The sequence below is a fragment of the Triturus cristatus genome, chromosome 9 (assembly GCF_964204655.1).
Source record: "Triturus cristatus chromosome 9, aTriCri1.1, whole genome shotgun sequence".
NCBI lineage: Eukaryota > Metazoa > Chordata > Amphibia > Caudata > Salamandridae > Triturus > Triturus cristatus.
Genome location: NC_140592.1, coordinates 629,928,782 through 629,952,481, shown reverse-complemented (window position 1 = coordinate 629,952,481; position 23,700 = coordinate 629,928,782). Strand labels below are relative to the sequence as shown.

The following is a 23,700-nucleotide window of genomic DNA, read 5'->3' as shown; positions in this document are numbered from 1 at the left end:
TGCACCATGCAATGTGGTACATGCACGACGCACACCTCTAAGTTAGATTTTTGAAGCCACGCAAAGCCACTTTGCGTGTGTCAGAGTAGCTCCAAAAAGCTGGTGTAACGCAATTCAGCGCAAATCGTTGTGTTACGTTAATCTGCTCTGGGAAGGTGTTCCATGGGTGTCGTGTGGGTATTCCCACCCAACTCCCATGGTTTTCTACACATTCCCAGATTTACAAGAACTTGTAAACCTGGGAATGCGTCAAAATCTTACATCTTTCCAGGGGAAGCATACGAGGAGAAGTATCTCTATTTCTCCTTGTTTATTCCTCTTTCTATGTTTGCTGCATTCTGCAGCAAACATAGAAAGAGGATTATGCCTCCCAGTATTGTTTTTGTGCCGGAAGGTGGCCCTTTCAGCACAAAACCAATCTAGCATGCAATACAGGCACCCTTGCAGCATGGTGAAAGGTTGCATGCATTGGTGCTAGGCAGCCAAAAGGTCGCCAGAGCAGGGGGAAGGCTAGGAACACACTGTGTTGCCTTAAACACAGCACATTCCTGCCCTTCCCTGTCATGCAGTGCAGAACAGCTAGTTGACTTGCTGCGCTGCATGACTTTCTCATGAATGAGTCCCTGAGGCTTTAGGGGTGAGTTGTGGAGCAGATGTTAGGATGGGCCAGACTGACTGCATTATTTTATTTAAAAAATATATATTCCTGTCATAAAGTGGGATTTCTGGCACATATATATTATATAAAATGCACACAGAACAAAAGCATACAAATATAAATAATTCCATAACAAAAGCATATAAATAATTTTAGACAATAAATTAAATATTACAAATTTAAAACCCCCAAAACACATTTACTGAAAATACTATAACAGTAGGGAAAGCGTTGGACTTCGAAGGGATTAAATTTACTCTTCCACACCCAGTCTGTACGACAGTAGAGACAGTGCAGGACTTTGGAGGAGTTACATTCAGTATTCCCACTCCAGTCTGTACAACAGTAGGAAAAGCGTTGGACTCCGGAAGGGTAACATTTACTATTCCAACTCCTGTCTGTGCTACAGTAGGGCAAGCATTAGACTTCGGGGGGGGGGGGGGAGGGGGGGGGGGGTAAATTTACTATTTCCACTCCAGTATATGCAACAGTAGGAAAAGCATTGGACTTCAGAGGATAAACATTTACTATTCACACTCCAGTCTGTGAAACAGTAGGGAAAGCATTGGACTTCAGAGGATAAACATTTACTATTTCCACTCCAGTCTGTGAAACAGTAGGGAAAGCATTGGACTTCAGAGGGATTAAATGTACTATTCCCACACCTATGTGTCCTACAGTAGGAAAAGTGTTGGACTTTGGAGGAGATAAATTTGGTATTTGCACTCAAGTCTGTACAACAGCAGGGAAAGCTTTGGACTTCACGGGGGTTTAAATTTACTATTTCCACTTCAGTGTGTGTTAAAGTAGGAAAAGCATTGGACTTCGGAGGGGTAAAATGTACTATTCCCACTCCAGTCTGTGCTACACTGGGGAAAGTGTTGGACTTTGGAAGTATTCGATTTCTTTTTTTATGTGGAATACTTTGCCGATTCGGGTCTCAGGGTAACGACACTGATTGGCTTTACCATGCATATGCCCTTACCACCTTTACCACGCATATACCTTTAACATACATGCCTTTCCAACATATTTTGTTGTAAAGGCACATGTGGTAAAGGCTATGCGTGGTAACGGTAGTCTCGTTGCAACAAACACGTGGAAAAGGTTATCTGTGGTAACAGCCGCGTTGTAATGGCTGTTTCCCCACGAGTAAACAGGGCCAGGGCCAGGGCAACTGTTTCTTAACTCTTTAGTGAATGTTTTTGTTTTTGCTTGCTGGTGTGGTTTTAGGGGCATTGCAGAAAAGTTTGTTTTTTACTGTTCGTTTCCTGTTCACCTTGAAGCACAGGAATCTTTGTCATTATCTTGAGTTTAAACAGAAGGCAATGCATGTAAGGCTGGTTGTGCGCAGGCCAAGGGACGGATATTTTGACAGCAATTTTCATTTAAAGCATTTCACGACATTCGTGCACCAACTAAATATTTGCCAAACATCGCTTTGGCACAATCTAGAAGGATATTAATACAGACTTCGGGGCAGATTTACAAGCCCCTTGCGCCACTTTTGCGTCACTTTCCCATGTTAAAAATGGTGCATAAGTGCCGCTAGGGCCTTGTAAATAAGCCCCTTCCTGTTTAATAATTGTTAGTAAGTACACCGTTGCTAATAATGCTTATAAATCCTAAACACCTATCGGATTTTATTTCCAATTTTTCTAAAACATAAACTGTACAACGACAGGATGTAATGTGAAAACTTAGAACACATTCATAGTTTCTTGCCGACAGATCCACTGCCCATGTGCACAATTCACGTCCCCAGGACGCAGCAGAAAGAGAGGAATGGGTCATTAAAGTGTTAATTCAGCATCAGGCGAGATTTATATCATAAGTGCATGTGCTCAGATTTCCTCTGGTTTATAAAATGGCGCGTCACGCTAAACAGCAAAGAACGAGCACACAGAAGGACGCCCTTATTACACATATGTAGAGTGTAACATTTCAATCAGGACTAGAGATCAGGCTGTCCCTACAGTGCAATGGCAATAAAAACCTTTAACACAATCTCAAACAAAAGGCAGTTTTTAAATCACAATATGCTTTTGTATAGATTGTCGCACTGCATTTCTGTACTGTCTAAGTGCTGTAAATAAAAGGTCTTTCTTTTACCAAAGTTAGAGGGAATCAATTTACCGACTTCAGAAGGAAGAAAGGCTGAGATGGCCTAGGTTAACTCACTGTCCCATCGGTAACCTGAAACAAATACATTGTGCGAAGATGTAACGAGCCAAAACAACTAAAAAGGACTGTCTAGCCTTCAAGACATGCTCTTTCCATCTGCAATTCGTCCATTGCACCGAGCATTAAAAATCACATACCGCCCTGTAAAGGGTGAATCATTACTGTGTGAAACCAGCATTGGCAAAGCCAATAGCTCTCACCTAATAATAATAATAATAACCCAGCGCAAACTAATCACCCCTAATGGTGTCAAGGCGCTGGGGGCTGTCGGGAAGATTAAGTGAGCTATTGCCCAGAGTCACATCGTGCTGGTCTGAGCTGCCGCCAGCACCGGTGAGCGAACCGTGAGCTCGTACTCCAGAGTCCGCCACCCTGGCCGCTGTGCCACACCTCTCCCTATGTGAGATCTGTTGACTTTGCCATTGTTTCTTAGCCATGTTGCAACATGGCTGAAAGTAAAGAAAAACCTCTATAACACAGCTAGCGTTGACCGCGCCATATCGCTATTTTTTGTTTTTTACTTTCTGCCATGCTGCACTGAAGCCAGCGCTGCTGTACAAAATGGCTGAAAACCACACAAAGCCAATAGATCTCTCATAGGCGAGACCTGTTGGCGTTGCCAATGCTTGTTACAAAGGGAGTTCACACAGCTTTCTTGTTATTTTACAGTCAGGGGAGTGGTGGTTATAACAATGCAGCCTCTCCCCATCCCGATTGTGCCACTGAATTTTGGCACTATCAATATCATGGCATACTATTGTCGAAGACAGAATATAGAATACAGAGAATATCAAAAGGTAAGTGTATAGGGACTTATACATTTAGTATTCCTAACTCAACATCTACATACTTAGAAAATATAAGTACCCCAAAGGTAGATATGTGTGAAGTTAGGAATAGAAAATCTAGACCTGTTGATATTTTATTTCCGTCCGTCCTCAATATTCTGTCCCATCAATATTATGGATTCGATATCTATTGGGTACACTATCCATTCCTGGAAAGGGCTGGGCAGTAGGATGATGGCTCTAGGTGCTCATATTTTTGTATTTAACTGGACAAATGTGTGTGGTCAGAAGATTGTGGGCTTCGTCTCTCACTCTCCATTGCCACGTATCCGCAAATGTCTCTCGAGCTTCTGAAATTTTAGGCGGTGCAGGCAGAGGTTGGTGATCGGAAGTATACCTCATCTGCTATTTATGCATGCACATAGCACTTCTTGGCTCCGAAACTCAACATCAATTTTTTATTGCACTGCTCTTTGCCTCATCAGAGCGACTCTCCTGTGGCGCACTTTAAAAACCTGCATGGCCCGTCACCAGAAGGCCAGCTACGGGTGTGCACATGCCAATAGACCCAATTCAGGCAGGAGACTTCCCTCTGCTTCAATATAGGTCAATAGGGAAAATTCATTACTCTGATTTGTTTTCCAAAATCTCCCACTTTTGAGTTTTAACATTTTGGCACAAATGCTGAAGCACTGCTGGGGTGAGGCAATTTCTGGCTTCAAACCAGGGCATGGACTGGCAGTGAGATCAGTGCCTGTAGGCTCTGAAAAACCAGCCTTCACCCTGACATCCTCCACGGGAACTGCCCGGTGACCGGTAATGCCTGTCCAGCCCTGGTTGAAAATGTCACATGATCTGTGTGCCAAAGATACAGCATAACCTGAAACCAGGATCCCTAATACATAACATGAATTAGTGCACAGAATTATTGAATTATTCTTTCTGCTCTATGGCAGCTGTTTGTGTGAATCCTACATTCAGGAATGCAGTTTTACACATGGAGTCCATATCAAGCATTATGAGAGAAATCAGCCTACTTTTTCATTTCAAAAATTCTGATGGTGAATTCATAGAGGTGTTTGAGAGAGGAAGCCCAATTATGTAATGCAAATGCCATGAGTAAACAGTTTTCCTTTCCCAAGAATGACTCATGAAAGACATCAATCAATTTGGGGGGGGCAAGTAGTGGAAGTGCTGATTGCTACTCTTCCAGCCCTTTATAGTGGTGTTGGGGACCAGCATGTCACACCTAGTGTCCTACTGCACAATGCAGGTACTGGCAGTTGCTGGCTGAGATGGGACATAGAATTCTCTTTGCTATTCAGGGAGTTGAGCTAAGCAAATAAACAGGTGGTTTTGGGCCTTCTGTAGGAAGTATTTTGCCCTCCTTTTAGGATTTTCTCTGAACGCTCATAGGGTAGGACATATAACATTTCAAAGGAAAATTGGATGACATAGCGTAGGAATTTGGTGGTGATCAGTGGACAGCTTTACCCCAAAGGGTTAGGGTTACAATCTTTAAATAACCTTGGTATTGCCTCTTTTCCTGAGAAAGATCTTTAAATGTAGAAGCGTAAGGTAGAAACTCTACACCAAGAACTGGCTTTCATGATTGTAACTCACTAGACATTCCCCTAATAGGTCTCATAGGAATGCCAGAGCAGCAACAGCTTGAAGCACTTTGGCCTGTTTGAAGTGCTTTGGCTGTGATGAGCTTATGGGGCTTTAAGAGTTGGCTGACACATGGGTCACTTCTATCTTGTTGGATTTTCTTGTTGAGGGTGGTAAAAGAATATGGTGTTGGGGTATTGTCGGGAGGCTACTGTAACTGTTTACGAAGTGCTCAGTAAAGGCTAACCTGCACATTAGCAAGGACTTGAACCTTCTTAGAAATTTCCGTAAAACTCATCCACTACATTGTAACCTGATACTGTTGAATGGCTGCCTCAGACTGTCAATCCTAATTGGTACTCACCTTAATGGCTACAAACTTGGATCTGACACCTTGCATATACCTATTGTAGTCTTCACCACTAAAATGTAGAATCTTTTTCTCCCAGCTTGGGAAAGGCTTGCCACGCACACCTCTCAATACCCACTTGTGTTCTTCAATGTTTCAAGGTCACACTGTTTGCTATTTTCTAACCAGTTGCATCTGTTCCTTTTTACAGAAAAATTTGCTAGATGCATTGTTTTTAATGTGAGTGCTTCTGATCATTCCTAAGTCTGGATCCACCGACCAAATGATTTGCATGGTTTTTGCTGCATAATATTTATTGAACGTTTTTCTTCTTACGTCAGCTTTATTTGGACCACAAAGTTCTTTATATCTTTTGACTATATTGCTTTTGTAAATTGTGAAATTTGACCTTCTCCCCGGAGAAAAGCTTTGCTGCCCAAGCCACCTTTAAAAGACGAGTCAAGTATACCTTACAAGTAAGCCGGTATTCCGGCACTTTTTACATTTACATTTTTTTGTGATTTCTCTGGTCAACAGGCCTAGCACTATTCCTACATGTATTCCCTTGTAGAAAAACTGATTTTTAGTTCTAACTTCACCACCAATTTCTTCATTTGTGTCATGATTTTGTAGCCACTAAAAACATTTTACAAATCATACATTTTGTATCTGTTATTTTTGTGGTTGAGGCTAAAGGAAAATGCTGAGCAACATCACTGTATGGAAACACCCTTCTCATCAGAGCATCCAGACACGAGTGTGTACCGATGAAAGCTCCTCTGTAGCCAGCAGCCAGACTGGCCTTTGGTTCAAACAATATGACTACATAACTCAAGTATCAAGAGAAATTCATTGGCTACCCCGGTAGGAAAGAATGAGGTTGAAGCCTTCTAGCCTCAAGTACAAGGGTGACATTCCTAAACACCATCATTTGACTCCTCTGCTGTAAACATATCTACAGGTGCCATTAATAAAGCAGAGAAGTTCTGAAAACTGGAATCAAAGATATTCAAATTCCACCCAGCTGTGAAAAAGGATGTTCCCGTGGCTGTGCCCACAGTAGTGAACTCACTCCCAGAGGATCGAAGATGATAGGAACATATGTGTTCTTCTTTTAAAATAAGCCAGAGCACTTTTATCCAGTGCTTGCCTCTACATTTTAATGATTTCCCACCTCCACAACAGGTGAAGGACAAATTGCTCCCCGGTTAGATACCCTGCCTTCCATTATTACTCCATCCACCGCTTCGCCCTTTCTCGAAACCATGCTCTATTTTGTTTTTTGGACTTTCTTGTTGTTTTTATGTTTTAATGTTTTTGATGATCCCTACTTCATATTCCAAAGCATACAGACACTCTCTAGGGTAAGAGTGGCACTATATAAGAATCATAAATAAAAGCATTAATAAAGTAATGTGTCTGCAGCATCTACATATGTTACAGATCAATTTACCCTGGCCATGCGGAAGCGATACCAGAATTTCGCCAACGCTCTGGCTCGTAGTGTCTATTGATTTTGCTTTTAAGTTGAAACACTAGACAAAGGATGCTAAAAATCTTATATATGCTACCTTTTTTTTTTTAAAGTGCAGAATTATTGTTATTATTCTGACATTTATTTTTGAGTGTATTATTCATCATCAATGACATAGGGCCAGATGTACAAAGCTATTTAGCATTTCCTAACAGGCCGAATAGATAATCCGGCCCACAAAGAAATTCTAAATAGCCTTTTGGCATGTTCAAAGGCCTGTCTGGAAATTGCAAAAGGCAAATTCTACCCAGTAGAAATTGCATTTTGCGACACCCCAATCGGAAATAGCAAATAGTGATTTCCTATTTGTGATTTCCTATGCATGTGTACAAAGCATTTCCTAAATGCAAATTGGGCATTTAGGAAATGCTAATACCATGATGGTAATCAGGTGCAATTTCAAAAAAGCCCTCCAAAATGCTTTTTAAAAGTGCAATAAAGTCCACACATGCCCCAAGGGTATGTGTGCTCTTTACATGTGCACCACATTTTTCAGAGTGCAGCAAGGGGGGGCCTTAGGCTGAACATCGCCCTTGCTTTAACATTTCCTAATTTGCGATTTCCTATTAGAAAATCACACATTCGGAAATGCAATACCATTCATTCTTATGGGCCTTTACCTAAATGGCGATTTCCTAATATTTTTATTTGGGAATCTATTTTTGTACATGCCATTTTGCATTTCCTAAACAGTGATTTTCTAAGGGGTCGCTATTTAGGAAATGCAAAATAAGTATTTCATTCATCTGGCCCTAAGTATGCAATTCACTGCACTTTTTCAGTATCTTATCAGAAAAATATTTCTTTGCTACTCTTCTTTCTATCACCAAAAAACAACCGAGGTAGTCAACCAAGTAACAAAAAAGTATCTGAGATATTACAATAGTTCTAAGATAACGGAGTGCCTTCTATACAGGGAGGTGAATACATTTGTTCTAATATGAGACATTCATTGATTAATTACTCATTACACTGTAATTTCAATAGACTTCAGCCTTACCTTTTGCCGACCCATATCTTTCTGCTTGCACTGTCTGCAGCAGTAGAATTAATGCACCATCTCATAAGAAGGGCTTGCTCAGGTTGCCACACAGCTGGAAAATACAAAGGACAAATGTTAGCAAAATACTGCATCATCTTCAAAGGTAAGGTGTTACATTTACATTCCATCTATCATGACATTTCTTTTGCTTCCAGTATTGTACCACAATATTGGGGTTGAAATATTGAAGTGGAGATACATACGGACCATAATATTGACTGCCATACTTTTGTTTTACCAGAGTTAATAATAGTAGATGTACATTTACCTTGACATTGTTGTGGCTCTCGATCTTACGGCAGTCATGCATCTGCATGTATATATTTTGGTAGGGACATTGTGACATACTACCAAGGTTTCTGTGTTTTTTCAGTTAAATACAATCTTAATACATCACAAGTGTAGTTGTGCCCAGAACTAGTTAGCAGAACATTTGCACATTTATAAGACAGTCCATGTCTCACTTGAAAAGAAAGGATGACCCCCCCACCCCTAAAAAAGATATCAAAGTTCATGTCTATGCCACACGGCCTGTTCAACATTTGTGTCTATTACCTTATGGAATGGTCAGAGATACGAGAAGTGTTCTTATGAGCCTATTTGTTCAAATCACAATTGAAGCTTAGTTTGATCTTTTCATGATTGGTTACTAGGCCAAGCATACCTTCAATCTATCACCACTGGCAGGGTCAAGAATGAAGGCAAGACAATGAGGAACCAAACAGTTATTTTGAGGATGAGGAGGAGTAGTTCTCCATTTCTGATGGAGAAGAGGAGAATATTAGAGGTCTAAGAGGTAAATGTGTGCACAAAATAAAGCACACTACAGGCGAGAGAGGAGTCCCAAGTATCTCAAAGAGATCAAGAGGATGGACGTCAAAGTTTTGACCAATATGGGCTAGACTTGGATTACTAAAATGATATAGATGATGAGTATGATGATAGCTTAAGGAAAAAGGAAAATAATAGATCTAGGGTTTTAGGCCCTTTGGGCAAGAAAATATTTGATGCAAGGAAGATTAAGCATCCGAGGAGCAAAGAGTGGTGGCCTCTGGATCATGTAGCGGAATATATTACAATTTTGCTGCGTATGCCGTTAGAGAAGGAGGAAAGAAATGTACTAAGGGCAGAGTGTTCACGCCCGATATCAATGAAAAAGTGACTTTGAGCCCGAATATTGACCCTGAAATGATAACTTATTTACTTAAGTTAGGTAAGGACTCGGGGTAAATCATTGAAATCTTTCCAAGACAAGGGTCTGGACCGCCTTGGTCCAGAGGCGAGAATTTTCGAACAGGTTGAAGAAGCCTATATGAAGGGAACAGATGTTAACATACATCTTCTGTGCAGCTGGTGCCAAAGGGCAATTACCTTAATTGGCAATACCACTGCATGGCTATTGGCCGATAGGTGAAAGACCATTCTGAGGAGGATAAATTGGAAATTGGAAATTTTAGTATCAAAGATTCCTTGGACAAGGCAAAAGGTCTCCTGTTCAGAGATGGGATGAGAAGAGTATTCTCAGGGAACAGTTTTTATGGAAGGGCTGGGAGAAGAGGGCACCCGCCCAGCTGAGGATTTTACAAGTCCCATTATTCCGGAGCACAAAGTGCTCGCTATCAAGGAGGCAGTTCTTACAGACAGCCTACTGGTTTCCATTCCCAGAAAAGTATAGGACCTAGAAATAGATCGTTTTGAGCCAGACGTCAAAACTCAACATCAAATCAAGGTGAGTATGAGGATGAATATTGGTCCTGCCCAAGGAGTGGTTGGAGGAAGTTTGAAACTATACAGCGATCAATGAGAAAAGTTAACAAACGACCCATTTCTGTGGCAAACGGTTATTTTATTGCACTGGAGAAGAAGCCCATTCAGGCGAAAGAGCCAAGAGAGTTGTATTTTGACAAGGAGTTAGAAGTAGTTGTATCGCAAGCAGTGCATCAGATGTTAAAAAAGAATGCAAAAGTGGAAGCGAACAACAACATGAGAGGTTTTGTGAGTACTGTATTTCTTGTGGAAAAAAAGACAAGGGAGAGAGACCTGTCATAAATTTAAGGATGTTGAATCAGTTTGTGGCTTACAATCATTTCAAGATGGAGGCTATCCATAGTTTGAGAGTTATGTTGCTAGAAGGGGATTGGTTGACCAAATTAGATCTCAAGGAAGCTTATTATACAATCCGGAGAGTCAAAAACTATTGCAATCCATATGGACAGGTCAGCTATACCAGTTTCAATATTTACCGTTCGGCCTTTCATCGGCCCCATGGTGTTTCATGAAGGTTTGGGGGCCGGTGGTAGGTTATTTAAGAAAGAGGTGTAAGGCTAATCTTAAATCTGGATGATATATTATTAATGAACCAAAGCAAGGAAAAGTTGAAGGGCCATTTGACATAGGTAAAAGGTCTTTTGGAGTCTCTCTGCTTCACAGTTAATGCAGAGAAATCAATATTTACTTTAGGCCAGACAATGGAGTTTTTAGGTTTTGTGGTTGACACATTGAAGAGCCAATTGCAGTTACCACAAAGAAAGATAGAGAAAAGAAGGGAGAAAATAATGAAATTGTTGAGGAAAGGGTAGATAATTCTAAGAGATTTGGCACCCGTGATTGGACTTCTATCATCATCAGTTAAGGTGATATTTCCGGGTCCCTTACACTACAGAGCTTAGCAAATGTTAAAGATAGCTGGCCTGGCACAAGGGTTATGGTATGGAAACAGTGTTTCACTGTCTATAGAACCGAAGAAGGAGTTAATTTAATTGATGAAGAATGTTTGGGATTTGGCCAGATTTCATACTGAAAAAAGATGCCAGTCTATCAAGTTCGGGAGCAACTTGCTCAGAACAAGGGACAGGTGGCTTTTGGAATCTCTTAGAGACGAGAAATCATATTGTCATGCTGTCTAGAGATGAAAGCAGGGCTTTTTGCTCTGCACAGATTAAAGCAGTTAGAAGGGTCCTCAATCTTGTTGAAGATGGTCAATATAACAGCTGTAACATATACCAATAAGCCCGAAGGGTGTAAGTCAAAGACGTTGATGGGTTTAACACAGGAAATGTTGGAATTCTGCCTAGAGCACAAGATTGGCTTGAGAACAGAGTATTTTCCAGGGATGCAAAATGTGGTGGCAGATTGTTATTCAACGAACCAGACAGACTTCAGCAATTGGAAGCTGGATATTTCTGTCTTCAGGAGAATTAATACCTTTTGGGTCCTCTGGATGTAGACCTATTCTCATTCAGATTGACTGTGATCTTGCTGCACTCCTTTTTGGAATGCACAGAGCACCATTGTGAGGTAGGTTGGAATGTGAGGTTTGAGGGTTCTAGAGGTGGCAGTTGAGGATGAAGCTGGGCTGTGGAAGGTGCTGTCTCTTGCTGTCCTGCCCTTAGGCAGAGTTGAGAATAAAGGAAGAAAATATACACTTGTGGATGTGTTTACGTTTTTACACTACAAAGTTGGCGGCAGGCTCAACTCTTTGTGGAACCTCTGTGTATGTGAATACTTCAGTAAAGAAGATGCCAAAGACATTTAAAGGGAAAAGTACGGCTGAATTTTAAGGCAAGCACAGAAAGGAGATAAGGGACCGGCAGAATTCAGCAGTGGTTCAAGCACAGAAGAGGACGTTACCTGAACGAAGATACTGGTGTTGAAATTGAAGGATTTAAAAGAGGAGGAACAAGCGCGGGGACAATAGAGCGTGAGGTGCTGTGGCTGTACAGGATGATGCACTCTGTGCAAGCAAAGAGCATCACATGGCATCAGGAACAGTTGGAGGAAGCTCCAGCGTGAAGGTGGATCCCAGGCTGTGCTGGAGGAGGTCGCGAGAGCAAGACGTTTGGTGGAGTGTCAAGATGAGGAGGCAGAGGTGACGACACATGCTGAGCGTCTAAAGCAGCCATTTTGAATTGGGTTGTTCGGGAATGACGCTTCATGACTAGGGTGAGTGTGAGGTGAATCGACTGAACTCGAACTGGAGCTAGTATGAGGTGATACTCACACCTGTGAGTATTGGAGGCGTTCACTTTCGGTGATGCGCACACCAGATGTCCTTATTGTGTTTTGAAAGGAAAAAAACTGTGCAGTAGTGATGCGCACACCTGTTGTCATGCTGTGAATTTAAGTCAGCAAAAGTTTATTATTGTGTAATTTGTTTAGTGCTTGGTGGCAGGAGAAAAAGGAGAGAAAACAAACATTATAAATAAAATAATAAATAAAACAAAAAGGAAGGGAAAGGAAAAATTAAATGGTAAGAGGTGACAGAGAATTATAGTCATGTGTGCTGCACAAACTTTCACATTGACCCTACCAATTCCAATTTTTGCCAAGTCCTGGGGAACCACGTATGACATGGCAAGAATGGACAGATTATTTTACTAACTATATGGCTATGGCTACCATTAATAATGAAACTTTAACTGCAGAAACTAAGAAGGGTATTTTGTTACAATCGTTGGTGCCTGAAGGTTTTAGGCAGTACAACCAAATGGAGAAAATGAATGAAGGAACATTTATAAAGCGCATGGTTACCCAGGGGCATCCCAGCGCTAGGATCCATGACAGATACAGAAATTAATGAAAGAGAAAGGTTTTCAATAGTTTCCTGAACTTAAGATAGTCAGGTTCCGAGCGAACATGAATAGGGATAGTGTTCCAGAGTCTGGATGCGTTGTATGTGAACAGTCGGCCTCCACTCCGTGCCAGTTTAATCTTCAGAACTGACAACAAGCCTTTATTCCCAGACCTAAGGGCTCTATTTGGTGCATAGGGTTGGATCCAGGACCGAATCAGGGATGGACCTTTTCCTGAGACTGTCTTATGGGTAATACATAGGGCCTTAAATTGAATTCTTTCCTGAACTGGGAGCCAGTGCAGGGTTGCAAGGGCAGGCCTTGCGGAGGAGCGGTTGGGAATGTTCAGCAGCATACAGGCCGCGCAGTTCTGCACTATTTGTAGTTTTTTTATAGTGGCCTGGGGGGCTCCAAGATATATGGCATTAGCGTAGTCTAGCCATGATAAGACGAGGGCCTGCACCAACAGTCGTCTTGCAGAAAAAGGTGGCATGGGAAGCACCTTTCTAAACCTTCTCAGTAAGCCATAACAATTCCCTGCCATTTTATGCAATTGCTCTCTAAAGTCGAGGTTGAAATCGATCCAAACTCCTAAACTCTTTATTCGATTTTTAGGAGCGGGGGGAGGACCTAGGCAGCTATGCCAATGATGATCTACATTTGGGGGTACCGATTTCCCCAATAGAAGGAGTTCAGTCTTGGATCCGTTAAGTTTCAAAAAGGAACCACTCATACAATTAAACATTTTCTCCAGGCAATTGGCAAGATCAGGGTCTCACTGGTTGGATTGCTTCAAAGAAATAATTAACTGTGTGTCATCAGCGTATGTGACGATCTGTACCCCAAATGGGTGTACTGTTTCCGCCAGAGAGCTCATGTACACGTTGAACATCGTGGGGCTTATGGAAGATCCCTGTGGGACCCCACAAGTCAGCGGAATATGATTCGAAGAGCATTCCCCTTCAAAGACTGTATAGACCCTGTTTTGGAGAAAAGACTAACCATTTTAGTGCCACTCCGATCACTCTGACCTCCCGCAGTCTATGTATCATGAGATGATGATTGACAGTGTCGAAGGCTGTGCTGAGGTCCAATAGGATAAGAGCAGTGCAGCCTCCATTGTCAAGAGTCTTCCTGATTTCCTCTACTGCAGCCAAAATAGCTGTCTCAGTGCCTTGTAGGGGTCTAAATCCAGTCTGCGTAGGGTGCAGACGTTTGTTGTCTTCCAAGAAGGCTGATAAAATCGAGTTGATATACTTCTCTGCTAGCTTACTAACTCCTGGTAGTTAAGAGATGGGCCGGTAGCTTCCCAAGTTAGCTGGAGTCCAAGTTGTGTTTTTTTAAAAAGTGCTTTCACCCTAGCATGTTTCCACTGCGGTGGCACGATCCCAGTTTTGAGTGAAGTGTTTATACAATCAAGTATAACTGGTGACACCACCTCCGAGATTTTATGGAGGATAGTGGGGGGGCGGGATCTAAGGGGGAACCTGATTTAAGCTCTCTGAGCAGCTTTTGTAAAGTGTTGAGGTCCATCAGATCGAATTCTTCCAGGAAGATGGGGATATCGGGAGTGATTATATCACATGGGGAAGCATTTGTTAGGCAGGGATAGGGGGAAAGGAATCATAAATAGTTTGAATCTTTTCTGAGAAGAACTCGGCAATTTGATCACATCACAATTGAGCATTGTAGGAGCCATTAAGGGAAGCAGGGGGGTATGAAGGGAGTTGGCAATTTAAAAAATCTCACACGGAGAATTTGGCGATAAAATTTTTCCCTGAGAGTAAAGGGCTTGAGTATTTTTAATTTCATTTTTATAAATTTTTATCGCTTCATGGTACTTTATTTTGCTAGCAGAGGAGAAGTCCTTCCTCCAACTTCTTTCGTGCCTTTTGCATGTCTGTTTTAGCTGGCGAAAAAATTGAGGGGAGAGGATGAGGCGGATGTGTATGCAAATGTGGTAAGGGACCAGAAAAAAAAGATCAAATTTTTTTTCGACTCCTGCCAAATTGATTTATAAGAAGGAGGGGAAGATGTGTTGTTACAGATGTGGAAGCCATGAACATTTAGCTAACAGTAAAAAATGCAGGGCTAGAGACCAGAAGTGTTCAATTTATGGATTGATTGGGCATTATGCACATTCATGTAGAAGAAAGGACAGAAGAGAAAAAGTACAGTGTGTGTCGGAATGTCAGAGAGAGTCTACCTCGGATGATGAATGGCCAGGAGAGGAGAAGTGTGTTTTAATAGTGAAGGGTGTGGTTTTGGATATTGAAAATCAAGGGAGAAATAAACCCAGATGTGAAGTGGCTGTTGGTAGCAGAATCAGGATCGCTGTTCATGATCAATAATTTGATATGTGTAAGGAGAGGTTTGAAGGGGTGATTGGTGGGGAGTTGAGATAGTGTGAGACATAATGTCAGAATGTTTTACAGGGGAAGCAATACCAATGGTGGGGTGCAGAGACGTTTCATTCATGTTGAAAGGTCAGAGACCAGAAGGTAGGATGTATGTTGCTGAGTACGGACCGTGTGTACTAGGTTGAGGAGACCAGAGAAGTTTGGATATCATTCCCAATCCCAACAGCGAGGAACAGGTGTTGGTGTTGAATGAAGGGGACAATGTGGGGGAAATGTTTCGCAAGGAATATAAGGAGGTGGTTTCAGGAAAAATTGGATTGTTGAGAGGGTTCAAACATAAGGTAATACTGAAAGAAAATGCTATACCGGTAGATTTCGAATTAAGGAATGAACCTTTTGTTGTTAAAAATTAATGAAGAAGGAATTGATCAGATTAGAGGAAGCTTGAGTGATAGAACATATAGAGTCATCAGACAGGATGTCTCCAGTTGTGGTGGCTAGGAAGTCCAATGGCAAGATTGTGTGAACTTAAGATGTGTGAATCGACAGATACAGGTGGACAAGTTTCCTTTTCCCAAAATTAGTTAGTTGTTGGTAAAGACAAAGAACATGAAATTCCCTAAGGTGAAATTATCATCGGCATAACACCAGGTCCAACTGTATGAACAAAGCAGGAAGATAACTGCATTTGTTACATCGTATGGCTGTTTTTAATATTTGAGGATGCCGTTTGGGCTGGCATCAGCAGTCTCTGTATTCCATAGGCTGATAAGAGAAGTCTTAAAGGATATCAAAAGTGTTCTGTACTCCCACGATGATGTTCTTATTATGGGTGAGAACAGAAGAGAGCATGATCAAAGATTGAAGGAAGTCATGGAGATGTTGAATTTGAAAGGTTTAACTGCAGAGTTCTCAAAGTGTCTTTTTGCACAAAACCAAGTAACATATTTGTGACATGTGATTGGGAAAGAAGGCATTTCACCAAAGAAAGAATTTCTTGAAGCATTAAGGGAGGCTTCAGTGCCAGGAAATAAAGAGGAACTGCACTCATTCCTGAACTTTTCAGAAAAATCTTATGAGTTGAGACCGTTGTTGAAAATGCGAAGCAAATTTGAGTGGGTGGGAAGTGTGTGGAAGCATTCAGACTATAAAAAATGATACATGTAATGCAGCGCCAATTCAAGGATTTGATCCAGTTTTGTGCAGCATACTTACAGTGGATGCAAGTGTTAAAGTTTTGTGTGCGGTGCTTACACAAAAAGAGAAAGGTGAAAGAGAGGTGGTAATTGGATTTGCATTTAGGAGCCTCACACCCGCTGAAGAGGCATATTCTGTTATTGAGAGAAAGAGACTCTTGCATGTGTTTAAGGTATGGAGCAATTGCGAGCATTTGTATGGGGTACAGAGTTTGATGTGAGAATGGATCACAAGCCATTAGTAAATTTGTTACAACAGAAGGTTTGGTGAAGGCATCTATGAGAATTGCTAGGCTCTCGATGTGGTTGCAAGATTATAATTACAGAATCAAGTACGTGCCGGGTGTACAGAACAAGGTCGCGGACTGTTTAAGCCGCAAGCCGTTGCCTATTAGGGAGGTGCTCAGGAGTGAGTAGGATGATTACCAGGTTGTCACCGCTGTGGGTGAAGATGGTATGAATTCAATTGAGAAAGAGAGGTGGATGGTGGCATATGAGAAGGATGATTTGCTTGAGAAGGTGAAACATTGCATTTTGAAAGGCTACAGGGACCACGAAAGGTGATCTAGAAGAATTGAAAGGTTTTGGGGAAGTATGGAATGAACTTGGAGTGGAGTCAGGTTTTGTTGTCAGAGGTAGCAGGATTGTACCACCGCAAGGTCTCAGAGAGAAGGTGTTGGATTTGTGTCATGAAGGACATTTCAGTATTGTAAGAACTAAAAGAAGAGTTAAGTCTTCATATTGGTGGCCTGGTGTTGACTTAGAGGTCGAGAAAAGAGTGAGGGATTGTGAGCAATGTGTTAATTCTGACAAGAGTCTACATACCATGAGACCCACTTTGATGCCTATAGAATGCCCAAAGTTGGTATGGGACATGTTGGCAGTGGATTTTGTGGGTCCGGTACAGACTATGTCGGGTGAAAGTAAGTACATTATTGTGTTAGTTGACTATTTCAGCAAATGGGTGGAGTTGGAGGTAGTGCAGAAGGCTGATACGGATACATTAGTGACATTTTTGGAACTGTGTTTTCTGAGTGATAATAGAATGCATTTTACAGCTTCAAAGGTGGAACAAGTTTTGAAAAGAAATGGGGTGCAGCATGTCAATACTTCTGTTCATCACCCGGCTGGTGATGGTGCTGTGGAATGGTTGAATTGGGTGATCTAGGATACCATCCAAATAGCGTGTAATAACAAGAAGAGATGGGAAGTGGAATTGAAGAAGATGTTGTGGAGTTACAGATTGACACCGTCCCTTACTGGGTATAGCCCTTTTGTATTGATGCATGGTAGGGGGCCATTCACAAAGGATAGTATAGGGTGGATGGATAGTATCAGACGTGTGGAATGGTCCCCTGAAGTAGTCAAGAGAAACATAGTTAAAGCAGAGAGTTTACCAAAGGAATTATGATGTGAGAAAAGCAGCTAAAGAAGAGATGTCAAAGGTGGGAGATTGGGGGAAGGTGAAAAAAATGGGAAGAGTAGCAAAAGGACAGAGTGTACATACTGAACCATTGATTGTGATTGAAGGTTTGAAAAACTCTGCTAAGTTGAGTGATGATTGGATTTGGCACGTGAGTCATTTAGCTAAATGTAAAGTTGTGGAAAAAAGAAAAGAAGGAGATGCTGAGGACAAGGTGGAACTGGATGATTGGTTATGGGAAGATGAGGTGGATACAGAGCAAGAGGAGGTGCAAGGAGAAGCTGAGACTTTGGATGAAGCAGTGGAGACTCAACAGTGTGTGGAGGTTAGCACATGAGATTGGGTAGGTTGGGAAGAGTCATATACACTCCTAATGGGCTAAATGATTTTGTGTTATGTTAACTTTTGCTCAGTTGTGAAACAATGTATTTTATCTTGTGTTGTAGTTTATTAACTTGAGGGGGGAATATATTGTTGTATATATGTTTTGTGGGGTAAGTTATTACTTGTAAATAGTTTGATAATGGAAATTGTTATGGTACTGTTCAAAATGGTAATACTCAACATATTCAGGATGGAGATGTGTGGTATTGCTGCACTCCATTTTGGAATGCGCAGAGCACCATTGTGAAGTAGGTTGGAATGGTAAGCTTGGGGTTCTAGGGGCAGCAGTTGAGGATGAAGCTGGACTTTGAAAGGTGCTGGCTCTTGCTTTCCTGTCCTTAAGCAGAGCTGAGAATAAAGGACGAAGATATACAACTGTGGTTGTGCACTCTTTTACACTATTTACAAATGGCAGTGGTGGTTTAATTGGTAGCACATCTATTCTCTTTGTGCATTAAATGTGAACATAAAAGTATTGGTGCACCTCGAGATTAAGATGACTGCACCTCACTACCTAAGGTGCCAAAACACCGGAGCCCAATTGGACCAAGTGAAAACATGAAAACAGAGATATAAACCTCGGCACTCTTATTCAGTTTTCTACTAATTCATAAAGTTGTTCAGACAAGTCAATCCAAATACCAGCAGGACATCAATATAATTCTTGCTGAATCAATTTAATATGAATGTATAGCAAAGTCTTGAGTTACAAAGTTAAAAATCAGTAGCAATATAGTCAAGATTAAACAGCTTGATGTGACAATCCTCCTTTCAAGCATTGAACCGGCCGCCGACACATGTTTCGTTTCTTAGAAACTTTTTCAAGGCTTTGATCAATGTTTGCATAGGCGACCAAACACTTGTATAAAAATGTCCAAGTCTTGTAGAAAGAAATCGTCTGTCCCTAGGTATGTTTTAGCACTCTCCTAAACCAAGCTACCACGTCTCGTATTTTTCATATAGAAACACTGGTTATTTTCTAGTTTTAGTAGTCACAAAATCTTGGGCTATGATATGCCCCTATTTGTATTCAAGATTCCCTCACGGCGCAGTCAATGCATTTATGCAGGATTGGTCTTGAATGAGAGCATATGCATTCCCTCCTTCCTCGATGATTCAGCGAGTGCTGCTACAATGCAGGAGGCAGATGTGTCAGATAGATTTTGTGATGCCATTTAGGAAGATGCAGGAATGGTTCTTGATAGTTTTGGAGTTGGCAATGGAGAGACCCTATTTAATAGTGTGCAGGAGAGGATTATTAAGATGTATATAAAGGAATGAGCATGCGTTAGTGCTTTCGGGTTCACTCAACCTTATAGTTTGAAACATCTAAGGGATTCAGGAAGATTCACGAAACTTTGAGAATCAGCTTGAGGTTTCCTTGATGCATCTTGGGTCCCAGGCATAAAGAAAATATATACAGGAGCATGGAGTTGGTTACATTGGTATATTAAGAGGGTCTTGGTTCCCGTGCAAGCAGATGAGGTGGAAGTAGCTATTTTTTAGGAGATCTGTTTGATAAAGGTTTGGCTTACAGGGCGGTTAATTGTTACCGGTCAGCAGTTGCAGAGTGACATTCTTTGCTTAATGGAGTTTACGTGGGCAGAGGCCCCATGAACTGTAGAGTGATGAAAGTGATTAGTTTGAAAAGATACCCAAAACTGAGATATCAGTCTCTTTGGGGCATAGATTTAGTGTTAAAGTTATTTAAAAATTGGCCTACCAATAAGTATTTAGGCACAGGAGAGCTGTCATGGAAGACAGCGACTTTGTGGTGTTTAATTCCTTTTGGTATGGTATCAGATGTAGGAGCACTGGAAAAAATAAGCAGGTATTACCAACCAAAGGGAATTTTATTTAAAATTTTGAAGAGGACAAACTCCATGCCTGATTCTATCTTGTATCTGAGTTTGGATGATTTGTCAAAAATACATAATGCTAGCCTCCTGTCTTGCCATAAAAGGTTGATTCTTATAGATTCAATGCATAAAGAATTGTAATTTTACTAAAGACAAGGAGGCTAGCATTATCCCACTTCACCCACCCAGGTGAATTAGTGGAAAATATTCATATGAAAAGTTTATTTAGAAGTTGATGTGATGTACTGCATGGATGTTACTTTCAATTTTGGGAAGTAGTATATACTTTTATTTGTTGCTTTTTCCAGATCAGTGAAAGGTTAGACTATTGAGGAATAAGAGGAAGAGGATAAGTCGAAGAGGACAAACAAAAGAGTAGGAACATGGAACCTTGAAGGACCTACATGGACTGGAGTGTTCTGTTTATTTGTAATGTAGTTTTGAGTTCTACTGTTGGAACTTTTAAGGGTTTTGCTGCTCTGAAGTGGTGAATAAAAAGGCTTACGCAGAATGCTAGCCTTCTTATCTTTAATAAAAATCACAATTCTTCATTCAGTAAACCTATAAGAATTGACATTCTCTCTCATCAGTGTGACCTCATTTCCAGCATTTCCATTATCTGGGACTGTTTTGTGAGTCACCTCATTGCTTGGGAACCTCTCTCACCCTCATAGAGTGTTTTTCAATCAAATATTTAATCATTTTATGACTCCTCTTGGCGTGGTGGGCTATGTTCCCTCTGTTGCTACCATCCTCTGTGTTGGACTGTCATTGAAGCAGAGTGCTGCTTTTATTCCAGTACCCCAGACTCAGCGCAAACATACAACATATAGAGAGATGATTAAGTGGACCAATTACATGTCTTGACATTTTCCACTGCCAACATATGTGGGTATTGCGCTCACTTGTCAGCGAACATCTCTGCTACTCTCCTCATGAGACCAGAATTGGTTGTTAATTCCTGCGCTGTTCCCTGGGGTGTAGCTTCTGGTGGGTGATACATTCTTGACTTGGTAGTTGGGTATGGGGGCCCTGACTTGAGTCTGCTATGTCTGTCAGTTTCTCTTGTGATCCTGATTTTACTAAGAGGTTTTACCTTGCTCATCTTTTGGATCAGAAACTTAAATATATTTAGGCCCTGATTTACAAAGACTTTTCTCCAGGGTGGCTTAAATCTTTTGACCCAGCCCCAACGCAAAATCCTTTTTAGTCATTACAAAGCCACACTAGTAGGAGTTGCATGTTCCTGTGTATCCACCCAGGGGTTTTATGCAAACCCATATACCCAAATTATCAAAGATTTTGAGTCCTTGTTTTGAAATTTTTGTGTTGCAGCCTCATGCAAAATTCTTTTGGGTTTGAACAAAGTCAAGCATATGATGATTAATGTAGCTTTGTAAGAAAATGGAATGTAACACTGTGCATTGCATGGCTTTCCGTTACTTTGTGCCAAATAGACATTCCATGGGTGGTGAATGATCTTTCCCTTGTATCCGCCTAAGGATATTGACAGAAATCCATATAAGAGTTGTAGACATGGGTTTGTGCCAAAATGGTATTCCACCAGAGGCTGGCATGACAAGGAGAAAGGTCTGTATTTCTCCTTATTTCATTTTGCATGTGTGCTGCATTCTGCAAACATGCAAAGAGAAAAAAGCCTCCAACTATAGTTTTTGTGCCCTTCCTGCAGAAACATTCTCCTGATCGTAACACAGACACCTTGGCACTATAGAGCAAGGGTGCCTGCATTGGTTTGTGGCAGCCCAAAGTGCCAAACAGACTCGATTGGAGTTATATTGCCAACAAATGTACAAGGGATTGGTTAATATTAATTATTAACACCGCAAAAAGACTGAGTGACGAATTATTAGCAGAGATCCTAGAACTGGAGGAAAACCTTAAAAAAGATACTACAATTGTAGACACTAAAGAACAACTAGCACGTATACAAGAAGATCTGGCTGAGTATAAACATTACATGGTTAATCAGAAAATTAAGGGTTTGAAGAGGAACCTCGAGAGATATACTCACGAATGGGCTTTTCCCTATGTAGAGGATAAGCACTACCAACAGGGAAGTGAGACAGCACCACAGGTTAGCCATCGTGGGAGAGGGGGTAGACAATATCAGAAAAGGACCCCCCAGAACTGGACTTTTGAGAATACCTCCAGTGAAGAGGAAGAGAGCGCACCATCATCTATTCAAGGGAGAGTGAGCTTTGATCCCCAAATTAAAACCAACAAAGACCTGGGGGCTTTAGTACGTTCTTTTTTAGGACAGACCAACAGAGGCAACAGAGGGGGAGGTCAGAGAGGCAGAGGGCGAGCGCGGCAGGGCTACAATCAAGGACAACAATGGCCTATGTTCTCCCCACGGATAACCCGCAGCCGAGGCAGGAACCCGTTGTAAACAATATAGTGATGAATCTATCCAGCTGTGCATTATCACCTAATGAACTGGGTGTTCTTAACAAAGGACTTGGATATGTTCCCACTCCACGCCATGACGCCTTCAAATGCAGAACTGAGTTCCATGAAACCATGAGAAAAATCAAACTCAAAAAGTTTTTTGCCAATAGAGAATCCGAACCAGAATCGTTGTTCTCTACCAACTTACGACGCCCCTCTCATTTTTGCCCCCTGAGCTCGATGGTTGGCCCTGAGGTCATAGTTTTTGAACAAAAGGTCCTAGAGGAAATCTCTACCCTGGAACAACTTGATCAACAGCGGCGGGCCTTTAGCAATATGAGCAAGGATGACTGGGTGGCCCTTAAATCACTCCAAAATAACACCTTGATAACCATAAAAAGTGCCGATAAAGGTGGGGCTGTTGTGGTGATGAATACTTCAGATTATGACCTTGAAGTACGCAGACTCCTGGGCGAACGGAAGAATTACCATCCCCTCGCCAGAGATCCTACGCCCGAGCTTTTGAACATAATTACAACCATGGTAGCGGAGGCTCGGAGCAAGCACTGGATCACGAGTAAGGAGGCTGAATTCCTTGTAAACACCAAACCCAGAATACCGGCGTTTTATGTACTCCCCAAAGTACATAAAGCCCAACGGCCCCCCCCCGGGCCGTCCAATAGTTTCGGGCATTTCCTCCATTCTTGAGCCCCTTTCCCAATTCGCAGACTTCTTCTTGAGAGAATCAGTCCTCAAACAACAATCCTATGTACAGGATACTACAGATGTATTGAACATCTTAAGTACCTTGGAGTTTGATGCCACACAGCAATTTCTTCTGACCATCGATATCGAATCCTTATACACCAACATCCCCCAGGAAGCCACGCTGGTGGCAGCAGCGAGGGCCCTGGGGGAGCAGGATTGGTTTTATGACACGCCCCAAACATTTGTGTTACAATGCATCGAACTTGCCCTTACTCTCAATTATTTCTGCTACAAAGACGAGTTATTCCTGCAGGTGTCTGGTACATCTATGGGCGCTACCTTTGCGCCGAGCCTGGCCTGCATTTATGTAGGCCAGTTTGAGGAGCTTTTTTTGTACCAGTCATCTAATCCTTTCCAGAGACATATTTGTCTCTGGAAAAGATATATTGATGATGTTCTGTGCATTTGGGAGGGCACTGAGGCGGTTCTTCTGCAATTTCTTGAGTGGCTTAACAATCTTGACCCCTGTCTTAGATTCACCTGGACAGTGAGTAATGACCATGCAGTGTACTTAGACCTTGATATTAAGGTACAGGGTAATCAGCTGATCACTACGGTTCATCA

General features: G+C 41.7%; 1 protein-coding gene across 1 annotated transcript in view; it reads right to left on the bottom strand.

The window, feature by feature from the left end:
- LOC146798403 (putative G protein-coupled receptor 132) overlaps window positions 1-23,700 on the bottom strand; it is a 299,117-nt gene that overhangs the window by 141,215 nt on the left and 134,202 nt on the right. The window contains exon 2 of the mRNA XM_085625666.1: window positions 8,125-8,218. Within this exon, the coding sequence (XP_085481792.1) occupies window positions 8,125-8,189 (65 nt within the window). The 5' untranslated portion in view covers window positions 8,190-8,218. The remainder of the gene's footprint in view (window positions 1-8,124; window positions 8,219-23,700) is intronic.